We start from the raw sequence: 15,757 nt of genomic DNA on the forward strand, positions 1-15,757 counted from the left end.
AACGCTAAGAGCTTCTTAGGAACGTTCTAAGAAGCTCTTAACGCTAAGAGCTTCTTAACGAATCTGGGAAACCCTGCCATTGTTGGTTAGTTAATATAATGTTGTTGGTCACCCTGATTGTGCATGTTGTGTAGTTTAATGGCACCAGAGAGTCGGCTGCTGTACTGTCACAGGCTATTCTCGCTAGGAGCTGAATATGAGCTCTGCCCTAGCCCAGTTGCCCACATGACTATTGTTAGTTGTGCATTGACTGAGAGTCTGGAAAGAGATCAACTCAAGAAGAGTTTCAATATCCTATACAAAGTTAATACTCAGCCCTTACAAATCATAGAATCTCAGCCGTTGGTGTGTAGCAGAGAGGCCAGAGAGACTGACTTGTAACCTTATGCTCATGAGTTCAAATCCCCATTCAGTCTGTTGTTGGCCAAACATGAAGTAGTTTTGCTCCCTTGTTGTCCAACTCTCGATCTTCTGCAGCGTACATGTTTATAATATTTTGCCATTTTGCGGAGGAACCCGCATCGCTGCTTGCAGCTATATTCTTTATTTGTTTTCATAGACGATACATGGGTTACAGACGTCTTTTAGCTTGGTTAGCCATCGATTGTTCTTTGCGTGCGTGTTTGTACAAAGAAAAACCTTTTTATCATGCATCGATTTCTGATCCCCAAACCATCTACTACTGCCCCTGTGACAAGGGATATTAAACTCCTACTCCAGAGCAGGCAGAGCGTGCTGGTCCTAGTGGAAGCACTTCCCTGACTCTCCTACCAACTTTACCTCTGCTGTGTGTGAAGGCGAGCATGGTTTGAATGACAGCACTCCAATGCAGCCTGTTCTGCAAATGTACCCCATGCGCATTTTCAGCCAAGGTCCTAGACATCACTCTCAAACTTAGGTTAGAGTACTCAACCAAGCTACATGCATGTTTCTGCTTCCCCTGTCGACAATTTGGAGCCTGAAATGATAAAGACATCACCTTCACTAGACAAGGTTTAACCAATTGGAAAACGGCGGCGGTTTATTTTACATAAAGCTCAAAAAACGATTTTGCGCTCAAATGAATGGCCAGAAATTTCGCCAACTGCGCGCGCTTGCACTGTGGAGGATCCTATCCAGCATCACATCAAACCCAGGATATGTCATAGGTTTGGGCTAAGCCCCGAATGTTTATAACGTCTGGCTCCGCGCCTGATTAACACTTGGATCGTTAAGCCGACTCAAAAATGATAACATAATGGTAATATAAAAAATTATACGACCCCCTTCTGTAATCATAAATGTTCACACCCTCCAGAAATGTTCACTGCCACCCCAGTCAAAGCAGGCTGCATCCTGCCCTGCCGTACAACCACAAGAAAACGGGGTACAAACCGCGGTTTTTATTTATTTAATTTTATTTTTTTTATTAAAATTGTCAGTGGCGTCCGTTTAGAATGTCTGCATGTTTATAAAAATATCGATATTTGGCACCAGTGTATCGATAATGTATCGCAAAAGGAAGTAATATGATATATTCCCACATCGATACAGTGTTTCCCACACATAGACTAATTTGTGGCAGTGCGCCACAGAATCAACACCGGCCGCCACATATTGTGTTTCGTTATTCTTTTTTAAAATGTTGTTTACGCTTTTTAAAACACGCAGCGTACTCGTTCAGCTGCATTTCCTTTCCCCGCTCTCCCTCCGTCTCTCGGTCACTCACGCGTCTCTCTCACATAGGCCTACCATAGAGTTAATATTACTAGAGGAAGCAACTTTTGTCTTCCAAGATGGCGTGAAAGTGATAGATTCGTTAGGCATTGAAGAAAGAGTAGGAGAGGGGGACAGCATCCAACATGCTGCTGTGAGAGAGACAGCTGAAGCAACATGTGAAGTGGACAAACAGATGTAGAAACAGGCAGGTAAGAAAGCAGGCCCACCCCCCCCCCCCACCCCGGGTAGACACGGGGCGACCCCCCCCCCCCACACACCACAAATTTCTTTTTAATCTGTGGGAAACACTGCGATATTTTGTGTAGTCTGTATCTCTCCCTTCACTGTTGTCTCTCTCCTCTCACTCATTCTTTCTATTCCTCTCCTGAAGAACTGAAAAGGTTTAAAAGTGTAGAAACTCTCTCTTACCTTGATCTCTCTTTGACACTAGACACCACTCTGTCAAAACAATATTGTCTTGTCATCCCCTCTGTTCATGTTCCATCATTATATTTACTTGTCTCATTCTAACTGAAATGTCCTGGTTTATTGTGATGAAAGTGGGACCTCTTGTGGTGGCTCTGTGTCCTGCAGACATGTCCTGAGACCAGGGTTATTTATTTTTATTTATTTAGTCATTTAGCAGACGCTCTTATCCAGAGCAACTTACAGTAAGTACAGGGACATTCCCCCAAGGCAAGTAGGGTGAAGTGCCTTGCCCAAGGACACAACGTCAGTTGGCATGACCGGGAATCGAACTGGCAACCTTCGGATTACTAGCCTGACTCCCTCACCGCTCAGCCAACTGAAGGGTTACCATCCCCACCTTATACTGCATGACAGTGTTGTCTGAAGAGACAAGATAATAGGGGTTTCAGCTTCTTATGATGAAGGGAACTGGAGGGAGGGAGGGAGGGAAATGAGCCACAGAGGAAATACTTACTGTGGGAAAAGAATTGGGCAAATAAAAGAAAAGTTTCCCCCCATTCCATAACAGCACATGGTTCTTCATCTTTCTGTCCTTGAAATGAAACTAGTTAGGACACACACAGGGCTGTGTTGTTGTTAAATTTTCATGTCAGTTGGCCAATCAACAGCCTTCAGATCCCCTGCGGGGCCAACAACACTAGCCTATTCACACGTTTGGGCTGCATTGCCTTGGAAACCAGGCCCCTGGCACGATGATGTGTGACATTACCGGAGAGGCAGGTCATAACTAGAATCTCAGTTTGATATTTTAAGAAATTAGAAGATTACAGAATAGTTTTTTAGCTGAAACAGTCTTTGTTGCTTAAAAAACAATGTTCTTGATATTTGGTATCTTTGATTATAGAGTACAATTGAACAGAATCAAGAAAACTATTAATGTAATATAACTAGCCATAGCAGCTAATCTCTCTACATGTTTTACATTCTACAGTTTTTACATTCTACACTCACAAGAAGTTACTCAGAAACATCTGTATTAGATGTGCAGATGCTTTTTAAGTAGATTTTTCTAATCTCTGTAAAGTACGGTCACATAGCAGATGCTTCAAATAGAAATCTGGGGTGAGAGAATCTGATTTGTTGGCCTGCTCATCTGACGTGCTGCTAGTTGGCCTCAGATTGGCATCCTCCAGGGCAGCTGGACTAGACTGTGCCATCTTTTGGGTTGCTAAGGGCATCACCTGTCCTCCTCAGACCTCCCCTTCTTCTGGGTAGGCTGACATCTGCTTGTATCCCAGTAGGCCACTGTCAGAGCAACCTGGAGGCTGGTCCTCTCACCACCACTGCAACCATCACCATCCGGGAGTCTAGAGTTGCCCTCCATGTCTTAGTCCCTCTCCTGAAATCCTCTGCCTTTTTCTCCTAAATAAAATACAAAAATATACATTCTTAATCATTATGAATTGGAGAATTTGGAAGACACAGTCAAAACATTTCAAAACCGTCAGGTTCCCAGGTTAGGTTATTCCCAGCAGTCTGAGTTATAATACTAATCACACTGTTCTGACTCGTACACATCAGTTACATTGATATGAAACAGTTATTCATATATAAACCTGTCTGAACTATTTGATGCATTTTATTTGGGTTTGCATATCAGGCCGTATGGAGTACGTGTGATAAAGGTGGAATGTTGAGAACGTTCATACACCGCACCCACCACGCGCACAAACCCTCGGTTACTAACGTTCCAGTTTTCTCCCTATCTTTCTTCCAGGCCTGCCAGTTAAATATCCACTATCTCAAGGTAGCTTCTCAGCCTGCTTCCTCCTCCACTCCCCGCCCCCCCCCCCCCTCCCTGCTTTACGGTGTTCTCCATGCTTTGAACCCTCTCACTTCCCCTGTGATTGTTGTGAGCTCTGTGCTGCAAACACATCAGATTTACTAACAAAGGCTTTCCTACTGTACCGTTGAACTCCTGCCTCTCTTTTTCATAATGTTTACCTACGGGAACACTCAGTTTTGCTCTCTTGCACACACGTTAAGATATGCACACACTTGTCTGTCTAGCACATACACTACACACTTACACTACACACACTCACACATACACACATGCACAGCGTTGTTGTTAGTAAATGTGTGGACCACACTGACCTTAGGTGGGGTCTTCATCCTCACCATCTTAAATGCACCGTCATTGGCCAGGAGCGCATCACTCCTGCTCCTCATTGGTTGCTAGTGTGGTCCACCTGCCTTCTACTAGTCCATCGCAAGCCTAGACTATAGAAGGCTGTTAGAAAGTTCAGCATGGTTGTGTCTATAATGTGTGTGTATAGTGTGTACCTGGGCATCTTTGGGTGTGGATACAAACTTTCTCCACAAGGTGGCAGTACTGAATCAGTTTGTATGATGCCATCACTTTTGCTAAACTGGCCTGCTCCGGTAAGGCTAATGAGTGTATAAAGTACATATTTTGTTCACTGTTGCTGTTTTTCAAGTTGCCTATTATTCTTAACTGTAACATATCTATACAAATGTATTCCTGCAAAAAGTCACAAGATAAAGTTGTTTATTCACACATCTGCATCTCCGGTGGCTCCAGTGTTAAGATAGACTAAGATAGATCCATAATTATCTGCTCTCGCTCTGGAATGTAAAAGTGGTTGGCCTGGCAACAGTGCTCTCTCCAGTGGTCCAGTTTATGTTTGCCTTGTTATCTGACTGAAACAAGAGCCCTAATGGAGCGCCTCTAATTGCCCTCCATGTTGGAGGGCGACTTGGCAACCTAATCATTATCACGACAGGGGCACAGAGGCACACCCCCACACACACACACACATTGATGCCCGCCTCAGATTGTTGCTGCACAATACAGCTCCAAAGAGATGTCAATATGGCGCCAAAAAGCTGTCACTCACTGTCAGACATCCATTGCAGTTTTGAAAAAGCCCAGCCCTCACTCTTAGAAGAGTGACATACAGCCGTGTTCTGAAATCTTCTTGCTTTCAGAGTGGGTTCATTCCATTCATTTTTTTATATTTAGTTTTGGTCTTTTGGTATGAACCCTGGGTGTTTAATAAGCCATGAGAATCTTTTGATTGTGTTAAATGGGAAGATAAGACAATTAGCCAAGTGTAATGAGGAGCGAAGAGTGAGAGACACAATAATTCTTCTAGCCAGCGTGGTAGAATTTGTAGCATGTTTTGGTAAGTGCAGAGTAACAGGTTTGTGTGCATGCTTACTTGTGTATTTTACAGATGCATACTGCACCTTACATGCGTGTCGGTGTGTGTTCCATGTATCAGAAAGCCAAGCTGGGTCACGGGAAGATGGTGATCGCACAGTCAGACCATCGAAGGTTCAGTCTACCCTCGGGGAACATGGACCGGGTCCGCCTCAATGACTTCCACTTCCTGGCCCTGCTGGGGAAGGGCAGCTTTGGCAAGGTGAGGAGCTTAGTGGTCTTTACTGCACATAAACACACACCATACATACACACCCCTCAAATAAATATATACACACCCCTCACTCGCACATACATATACACATGCATCATAAACACACCATTCTCAAACACACATACCCACACCCCACACACACCCCACACACATAAACACGCATACAACACACACCATACACACCCACATATACCATACACACACACTACGGACCCTGTGATATCCCTGACCCTGCATGCCGTAGGTGATGCTGGCAGAGATGAAGTCGACAGAGGAGCTGTATGCTATCAAGATCCTGAAGAAGGATGTGGTGATCCAGGATGACGACGTAGAGTGCACCATGGTGGAGAAAAGGGTCCTGGCCCAGAGAGACAAGCCCCCCTTCCTCACACAGCTACACTCCTGCTTCCAGACTGTGGTACGCAAACACACACACACTCACAGGTACACCGTTAAAAAAAACTAGTAAAAAAACAGGAACAATCTAGCAGCTAGGACGCCAGATTAAACTCATTAAATTACAGTAAAACATTTTTTTTATTAACATTAATTAACCGTAAAATAATTGTAATTTTCCTGTACCAAATTTACAAGATATATCTGTAATATTACATTACAGGCTGTTCTTTGCCGGTAAATCTGACTTTTATTTAATTGAACTCTGTAAAAAAACAGTATTTCTAATTTTAAATGTGTACTATTATCCTAAATAAACCAGATTTGCGGGGGAAAAAACTATTTGTAATTGTACAAACATATACGTTGTGTACGTTCACATTATAAACCGATGTTATGACAAATTCCAGTACCGAATTTACAAGATATATCTGTAATATTACATTACATGCTGTTTTTTACCGGTAAATAGTACTTTTATTAATTAAACTTCAATATAAAAATACTGCATTTTCAATAAATACAAATATTAAATGAAGCCAAAACAATATATCACTATTTAACATGTTCATTCAAAACAAGGCATGTGCACAACAATCAGTATCCAAATAATTACATCTGTAGCGCCGGCTAGGTGTACGAAATGGAGAGTAATATTGCTCTCTGCACATTTTCATATAAGACAGATTAGATCGCCATCTAACTGGACAACATTCACACTCAGGGTGAACACTTAATTTATCCCAACTACAGACCATCACATTACACATATCAAAACAGAACGAACACAACAACAAAACTCCAAACAATGCTTATGTAACTAAGCTTAAAACTTTGTAGCTTTTCAGCTTGCCGCGGGGCATTCTGGGTAACAGGAGTGTTGCCGCTACACAACTATCTAATCAACTTTCCTTCGTCCTACTCTGGAGTCTTTACATTTATTCATTTAGCAGACACTTTTATCCAAAGCAACTTCCAAGAGAGAGCTTTACTAAAAGTGCATTGGTAAGCAACGAGATAGCACCAAAAAGGCTTTTGCAGGCTTTAGTAGTTTTTGATATTGACTGGTGCATGCTGGGATTGGATGACGTCAACTACCCGAGCTCAGTTCACAATTCAAGGTTCCTATGTCTAAACCAAAAATTATGTTATTAAGAAGTTATTTGTCCGTGGGATGAAAGTAAATATCTGCAAAATAACTGTTAACATTTAGTCATTTAGCAGACGCTCTTATCCATAGCTAGTTTTGAAATTATGTGTTTTAACAGAACATTTTGGTGAAAAAGTTATTAATATTTGTAAAAAAAAACTGACATTTTAGTGTATTTTTAATTAACAACATTTGGCTGTAATATTTATGTAAAAATATAAATTTACAGTTTGCCATTGTCTTTCTATCTGTATTTCCTGTAATTCGGAAATACAGAAAAAACACGTATAATTTACAGAAAAAGTGCAGTAATTTTATTTTATTTTTTTACAATTTGTAATTGTACAAACTGTACTTCAAGAAGTCTGGACCCTATAGGGTCCAGAGTTCTGGAAGTCTCACAGGGAGGGTCCAGAGTTTCGGAAGTCTCACAGGGAGGGTCCGGAGTTTTGGAAGTCTCACTGGGAGGGTCCAGAGTTTTGAAAGTCTCACAGGGAGGGTCCAAAGTTCCGGGGCTCTCACAGGGAGGGAGGGTCCAGAGTTCCGGGGCTCTCAAAGGGAGGGAGGGTCCAGAGTTCCGTAAGTCTATCTGGAAGGGTCCAAAGTTCCGTGGTTCTCATCACATCATCCTACAGCTGAATAATAGAAGAAGCCTCAGTGTGTTCTCTTTGCTTATTCAGAAAGTTCTCACTGAGACTAAAAACTGTCCCCTCCACCCTGGCATTTACACACACACACACGTGGACTGTGTGTGTATGTTTGTGTGTGTGTATGTGTGGAGGGGGGAGGGAGGGGTCCATGTCCATTTGTGTATGTGTGTCCTGTTTATCTATGAATAGGTGTGCTGCTCTATTACTTTCCTAGCCTCACTGGGAGCCCACACTCAGACAGTACGGATGCACCCATACCAAACAGCTTCAGCATACTAACGATACAGTCCCGTTTTGGAGAGGCTGCTGAGAGCTGTGATGTCGAGACAATGCAGAGAGCGGTGACTCACACCAGGCCGTTCAGTAATACAATAACACACGTCTGAGAGGGTCACACCCCACTTGGAAATGCCCTTTGAGACCTTCAGAGACTTGTCACAATGTGACGGCGTAAATTAAAGGGTTAGCGAGCTTGTTATTGAGGCCTGATATGCATGTGTCACAGCATATTTGTGTGTGTGCGTTTGCGTGTGGATGTTCACGGGCTTTGTGAATGTAAAATGTACGTGTCTAACTTTACGCTCTTTCCATTGCCCGTTTTAAGGCATTCCTCTTACTTATCTATCCCATCTCCTCCCTCCTATTCTCTTTCGGGCAGGACCGGTTGTACTTTGTGATGGAGTACATAAATGGAGGAGACCTCATGTATCATATCCAGCGTGTGGGCAAGTTCAAGGAACCCCAAGCAGTGTAAGATACTGGCTTTTGAACTTACCGGCCTTAATCATATTGAAGTTAGTACGAGTTGGGTTGGGTGGCGGGGGGGCAGCTAGTAGGCTTTACCTAGTTCTTCAGTAGCTGCCCATGCTAAAAATGCAGCTTTAGCTTAGTCCAGAAAGAGAAAGAGAAAGGGATCTATCAGCTTTCAACCCTCAGACGAATAACATTAACTCTGATTGTGAGGCTTCCTACCAAAGACCTCCATTGCAGATGACCATACATAGTTGTAAGTAGAGGGGAAATTAATCTCACTCGAAATAAGTCAGGTACACCCAAATGCAAGATTCCGTGATTGACAATAAAGTTGTATCGAATGGATTTACAGAGAGAGAGAGAGACAGAGGTTCCCTATTTGCTACATGCAGTTATAACATATGCTCATATACTATTCATGTTCTTCTTCACAATCTTCTGATTGTGGTTCCAGGTTCTACGCTGCAGAGATTGCAGTGGGTCTGTTCTTTCTGCACAGGAAAGGAGTCATCTACAGGTGGGTCCTGCTTATACCTCATCAACTGGGAAATTATATCCAGGAGCTGAGGTGTCAAGTGAAATATCAGGCACTAACCAGAGTGGCCTGCCGCTGCTGACTGTTTGTCAACTCAGGAAAGAAACCCAGCACGCCAGCACCCTGCTGGGTCTGTTTAAAAAATGCAAATGCTCTATGTGTTGTGGAAAAGAATGAAAAGGTTGTGTGAATATTGTAGTGCTCTAAATGAAAGGAACTCATAGAGAGAGAAGAGAGGTCAGTAGACAAAGGTTGAAATAATTTAATTGATAGATTAGGGAGTTGGAGAGAGAAAAAAGTAAACCAAGCTTGGAGTTGTCAAGGCAGAAGAGAGTGTAAATGCAGATATTGGAGATACAATGGATACAATACACTCCAGCAGAGAGGGAGAGAAGCAAGGGAGAGGAGCAGCGAGAGAGATAATCCAGGGAGAGGAGCATAAAGGAAGAGAGATGGCCTGAGAAGAAGTGATGTACACATATTTATCAGAATCCTTCCAGAAGCGTCTGTCTTCAGTTGCCGTGCTCTGACAAGATATATTTTCCACCCTTCATGAAAGGAAAGAAAATGAAAAAAAGAAGAATCATAAAAAAATGAGGAAAGATGTTGTAGAGGCTGAGGTCATTCTCTTCTTTTCAGTCGGCTCTGTCGAAAAAAAATCTCCCCCTCCATTCAGACGGAGGGGAGAGGAGGATGAAGGCATGATAAATAAAGACTTTGAACGTAGAGAGTAGAACATGCTAGAAGGAGGAGAGAGATGCGGAGGGAAAACCGAGGGGGCTGAGAGAGAAAGGAGGAGCGTGGGAAAATGACTGATTTTAGGCCAAGGAGGTAAAGTTTCTCTAGATACATAGATACATATGGAAGCGCGTCATTGCCCAAGGTAGAACTGAATGCCAGACTAATGTTTTTATCCTCCCTTTGATTGCTTGTGTAGGAATTTGTCCAAATCAAACTCTTCCAAAAGCACACTAGGAATCTACATACAAATACTGTATGTACACATTTAGAGCCACAAGAAACAAATGCACAGACACGCACAGAACACTTCTAAACTCGTCCTTTTTCTGAACCCTTTCTCTCCCTCAAACACATAAATACAAACATGCACAATAAATCCTTCTGCTGGACCATAGGGATCTGAAGCTGGACAACGTGATGCTGGACTCCGAAGGCCACATCAAGATAGCAGACTTTGGCATGTGTAAGGAGAACATGTATGAAGGCTTGACCACGCGCACCTTCTGTGGTACCCCTGACTACATCGCCCCAGAGGTGAGGACTACTGACTAGAGGGCTTGGTGTAATGACATCTGCATTACGTTTTCTTTTTTTCATATAAATATCAGGGTTTCCCGCAGCACTTTTCAGTTAAGGCGGCCGCCTAAGCAACACACGCCTGCCGCCTTAACTACGTTGTAATTTTTTTTTTATATAGCGATATCCGCTGTTGTCCTGTTTTCTCCCTTCCATTCCAAACCGTGACCAACGCTAGTCTCTGCAGAACGCATTAGTCTATTCCCCCCCCGCATTAGTCTATCTTTATTTTTTTTATAGCGATATCTGCTATCCAAGCACGTTATAGCTGTGCATAGTCTACTCCTTCTTAGCATCTTAACATGCTGTGATGGCTCCTTGGAGGACAATTAACACATTTTCAGATTTGCTTTCTAATGTCAGGGAGAAGTCAGGAATGAGGATATTTTGACTAATTCCACATTCTGTAGGTGGGAAGGCATTAAAATGTAAAAATGCTGTATGGTCTGATTTTAGAACTGAGATTTTTTTCAACTTAACTTGAAAGTTGCTTTTCAGTAGTTGAGATACTTGAGGTTCAAAGCTAAAAAGTGTGTGAGATTTCATTGATTGGTGCATGTTGTATGTGTGTGTCTGCATTTGTGTGAGTGATTGTGTGTTTGTGTGAGTGTGTGTGGAAGTGTGTGTATCTGCCTTTGATTGAGTGTCTGTGTTTGGGTGAATGTATATTTTTGTGTACATGTCTGTGAGTGAGTGTATGTGTGTGTACGTGTCTGTGAGTGAGTGAGTGAGTGTATGTGTGTGTACGTGACGCAGAAGGTTTCTAACTATACCCACTGCCCCAGGTGGGGTTGTCATCTTAATGTAGACATCTTCTTCCACTCTCCACTCACAGAAGAGTAAAGTTGACAGGTCTGGCTGCCCATAAGTGCGTGTGGATAGGAGTTTTGCATGCATATGTTTGTGTGTCTGCCTATGTGTGTGTCTCACCATATACTCATGAGTCATGGGGGTCAGACTGAGCCCTGGGTCCTCCTCTGGGTCTCTCTCCCTCCCGACATAGAAGGACACTTTTTACCTCCTCTACTCACCCCCTCCATTCACCTATTCTACTCCCCTCCTCCAATTTACTTCATTCAGCTCCTCCACTCACTTCTTCAAGTCACTGTTATTCACTGCAACATATGTTAACCCTCGTGCTGCCTTCGGGTCACATGACCCAAAGGTTCATAACGAACCATCGTTGTGTTTACCCAATTTTACCCAATACAAAAACAAATTAAAATAATTTTCTTTTAACCTTTGCAATGTGGGGGGTCTGAGACAGCCCAACGGTTAAAAGAATATGCTTCACTTTGTCTTTGTATGCGGTAAATCTGTCGCAATACGAAGGTGGGTCACAATGACTGATGGGTCAGAATGACCCGAAGATAACACAAGGGTTAATGCTAAAAGTGACCCTTCCCAAAGGATACATTAGTAGCTTTAAAACCATCTAGGTGTGTAATAAACATTCTCTTATGAAAATAACTTGTAAAATCATTTGTCTGGTGAGGTATTTATAGTTATGTAAACTGATGTGTCAAAGGGCTGTTGAAGTCTGAAGTTTGTTTGTGAGTGTGGATGAGTGTGTTTGTGTATGCACGCATGTTTCTGCACTTGTGTGTTTTTATGTGTGGATGGAAGCGTGGGTGGAAGTGTGGGCTATTAAATTGGATGTGTGGTGGCTAGCTTTCTAGCGGAACAGGCTGCAATAAAGCGCCGAAGAGTCTGGTCCAAGTTCAGATGCAAAGGTAGTTTATTGATCAAGACAGGGGATACATTCGGTTAGGTCTCCTCAAGCACCAGAGAGAGCCTCCCTTAATCTCATTTACAGCCAGCATTTATACCCCACAGGACATACCATAATTCGTCACATTAAACCCTAGCATGTGTGGATAACTTTCAGTTATCGATCTAAACGGTGTATGTCAGTTTGCCTCGGCCCCAGAAATCTGGGCCTATTTGTACTAGCCGTTCAAAGTCTGGTCTTCGTTAGCTCTATCTCACTTATCTAATATCAGCATGACCCACTCAGGATCCTTCAATGGAAGATTTGTCTTTGTATGCTAAATGTCTCCTTACTCAAATATGTAATGTTCTCGTTATGACCTCTGATGCATCATTTCTCTTACATGATCGTGCAATCAATAGTGTTATTTAGGTTTTATGCTTAGTGGCCTATAGTTTAAGATAAACTCGTTCAGTTGGTAGTTTTCCATCTAGTTCCCTAAATAGGCCTAGAATGGGGTGTTCTATCCAGTTTTTGGCCCACGACAGATGGTTGGAGAAAAGGCTTTTGTTATAGTGGATAAAAATATGCCCACTGTATTTAATGGTGGGTGGTGTATGTTGAGATGAGGGAAAACAAGCTTTGTACTAGTTTGCACTGCTGAAAGCAACTATACTGTCCATGGCTGCCACTGTCACCATAGGCAATGTTTTTCTTCACAATGAAGTGCCTACCAAGCCAAGGCTACTGTACAGTGACTAAGAAGCTGACAAGAGAGAGATAGAAATTACATAATCCCCACAACACAATTTAAATAGCATGATCTGCGTTGTTACATTTGAAATTTGAACCCTGTCGATACAGCAATAGAAACAGTTTCAGTTGCAGCAGTTAATAAAAATATACAGTTGATATAATAATATGATAATAATATGAATCCTTGTTTCACCCTGACAGATTATAGCATATCAGCCCTATGGAAAATCTGTGGACTGGTGGGCATATGGAGTCCTCCTATATGAGATGCTGGCTGGACAGGTAAGGACTGCAGACACTATCACAACATCTTACCTGTGTATATGGAATGTATGTATATGTACTGCAGATACAGTACATAGATATGTGTATTGATATGTGCATAGATATGAATACTCTTGCAGGGGGTTAAATATTGGCCAAAATACCAAAACTATTCCCCTACGGTTTAAAGGAAGAGGGGAAACTGAACAGTGTATTAACCAGTGGCGATTTCTTTAAGACTGCAAGGGAAGATCAGCTTCCCCTAAAATTGTAAAAAATTAATGGTCAAATATTTACTATCGTGTAAACATTTTAAATGCGTTAGAACACGTTCATATCGAAGACGAGTTCGTTCAGAATCAGCTACACATATTAGCAGGTCGACTGACTGATTTCCTTCTCATACATTCCCCTAGCGTCACAGTGCATTTCCCTGTTGAAGCCGAAAAATAGTGCTTTGAAACTATACTGTCATTGGATAAATGCTGCAATTATGTCCCGCCCACGGACGCTCAGCTTCTCTGGGGGTGAATGTTGGAGTGGGCTGGCCTGGACGCCGGCCTTCTGCGTGATGATTGGAGGGTCTTTCGAAAGACTGCATCTCCTTTTGATTGACAGCGATTTTGTACTATAAAAAGTCGCCGAAGCTATTCAAGCTCAGTCCCATCGCGGATTTTGCAACTTTAGTTGAAAGACAAGCTGCTGCAACCTATTTCTTGGTATTTGCTTGGCGGAATTGCTAGCCAATTTTCATCATACATCTCATACAATTATACACCACATTCCTTGTTTCAGTTTAACCTAATTCCCACATTTCCTTCGAGTTTAATATTTTTTCGTTAGATCGTTCGTTCATTCATACTGTAGGCTAGGCTTGTGTCGTAGGGGTGAACTAGCCAGTGAACTAGCAAAACAAATGGAAAATGTATATGATGTAGGCCGAAAATGAGCTTCCCCTATTTGAAAGACCAGCAGCCGCCACTGGTATTAACATTAACCAAATAATGCCAATACCAATGGAATTGCAGTTATCTGATTTATTCGAGTTCATTTGAGACCATCAAGAATGGTCAAAGTAAGGGTAAATGAAATAGATAATAGCATTGCAAATTAATGAAATCAATAACAAGTCAAACATGTCACAAAATAAAGGCTTTAAATCGTACCTACTCCACCATGATTATTGTAGGCCTAAATCAGAGAAAGAAAGCAAGAGGTGAAGAAGGAGAAGGAGTAGGACAAGCCAGAGCTGAAGAGATGCCCTCAGGAGATGAAGAATCCACAGAACAATGCTTCACAATTCGCTTTATACCAAACTATTATCCGTAGACCAACCAATCAGACCACATCATGACCCTTACTTACATTTACATGTATTCATTTAGCAGACGCTTTTATCCAAAGCGACTTCCAAGAGAGAGCTTTACAAAAGTGCATAGGTCAATGATCATGAACAACGAAATAGCCCCAAAAACATTGTGGGTAGCCAAAACATGAAGCATACATTGTGAAAAGCAAATAAGTGCCAATGGGAAGAAACATAAGAGCATGTAGTTAAAAAAGTTACAATTAAACAAAACAAACCTCAAAAGTGTACCTGTAGGTAAGCAAGCAGGCAACAATAATAAAATTCAAAGCGAGTACAAGAAGTTAAATTAGTTTAAAACTAACCAACAAGAGCAACAACTCCCTGAATAAGAGTAATTGTTTTCCTGGAGGAAACTAACATCAGGTCCAGCAAATCATTCCTAAGTACCGTTGTACTCCCGGAACAAGTGCGTCTTTAGCCTTTTCTTGAAGGTGGGGAGACAGTCAGTGTATCTTCTGGAGGTGGGGAGGTGATTCCACCATTGGGGGTCCAGACAGGAGAAGAGCTTGGGTTGGGAGCAGGCGCTCTTGAGAGGTGGGACCACCAGACGGTTGTCAGAATAAGACCGTAGGTGGCGGGTGGGGGTGTAAGGCTGGAGGAGAGACCTGATGTAGTCGGGTGCAGTCCCGTTTACAGCTCGAAAGGTCAGTACCATTGTCTTGACTCTGGTACGGGCCGTGACGGGAAGCCAGTGGAGGGAGATGAGGAGCGGGGTAACATGGGAGTGTCTGGGTAGATTGAAGACCAGGCGGGCTGCTGCGTTCTGAATCCTCTGGAGAGGGCGGGTTGCGCATGCTGGGAGACCGGCGAGCAGCGAGTTGCAGTAGTCCAACTTGGAGAGGACAAGTGCTTGGACTAGCAGCTGGGTGGAATGCTCAGACAGGTATCTCCTGATCTTCCGGATGTTGTAGAGGGTGAATCTACATGACCGGGAGACTGCAGCAGCAGCACTTAACAACATATGACTAGCAATGCGACAGTAAGTTACACAATGAGGTGTGAGACCCATCAAGTAGAGACTCCGTCCAGCAACTCCAGATTTTAGCATATGAGAGGTGGGGGCAGGGTGACACCCAGCCTAAAGGCCGCAATATGTTTCTCCGACTCCGTTTACGGATGGGCAGTCTTACGGATACGGACAGATACAGACGGATAGACTGCGTTTATGGTTCTCCATAGGCTGTGGGTGCTGATAACAATTTACCACCAGAAGAGTAGGCGCTGAGTTCCCTCAGGGAATCAGCACCTCCAAATCTGAGGCCATGGTT

At 42.8% G+C, this 15,757-nt stretch overlaps 1 protein-coding gene across 2 annotated transcripts in view; it reads left to right on the forward strand.

Moving 5' to 3' along the window:
- The window catches only part of prkcab (protein kinase C, alpha, b), a 278,873-nt gene that overhangs the window by 252,151 nt on the left and 10,965 nt on the right, over positions 1-15,757 (forward strand). Inside the window, exons 9-15 of one of the 2 annotated variants that reach the window (XM_062452861.1) lie at positions 3,905-3,934; positions 5,436-5,576; positions 5,833-6,006; positions 8,443-8,534; positions 8,992-9,054; positions 10,209-10,347; positions 13,058-13,138. In XM_062452861.1, coding sequence (XP_062308845.1) covers positions 3,905-3,934; positions 5,436-5,576; positions 5,833-6,006; positions 8,443-8,534; positions 8,992-9,054; positions 10,209-10,347; positions 13,058-13,138 — 720 coding nt within the window. The remainder of the gene's footprint in view (positions 1-3,904; positions 3,935-5,435; positions 5,577-5,832; positions 6,007-8,442; positions 8,535-8,991; positions 9,055-10,208; positions 10,348-13,057; positions 13,139-15,757) is intronic. The other variant, XM_062452870.1, reaches the window with a different exon arrangement.

Source organism: Osmerus eperlanus, chromosome 2 (assembly GCF_963692335.1).
Source record: "Osmerus eperlanus chromosome 2, fOsmEpe2.1, whole genome shotgun sequence".
NCBI lineage: Eukaryota > Metazoa > Chordata > Actinopteri > Osmeriformes > Osmeridae > Osmerus > Osmerus eperlanus.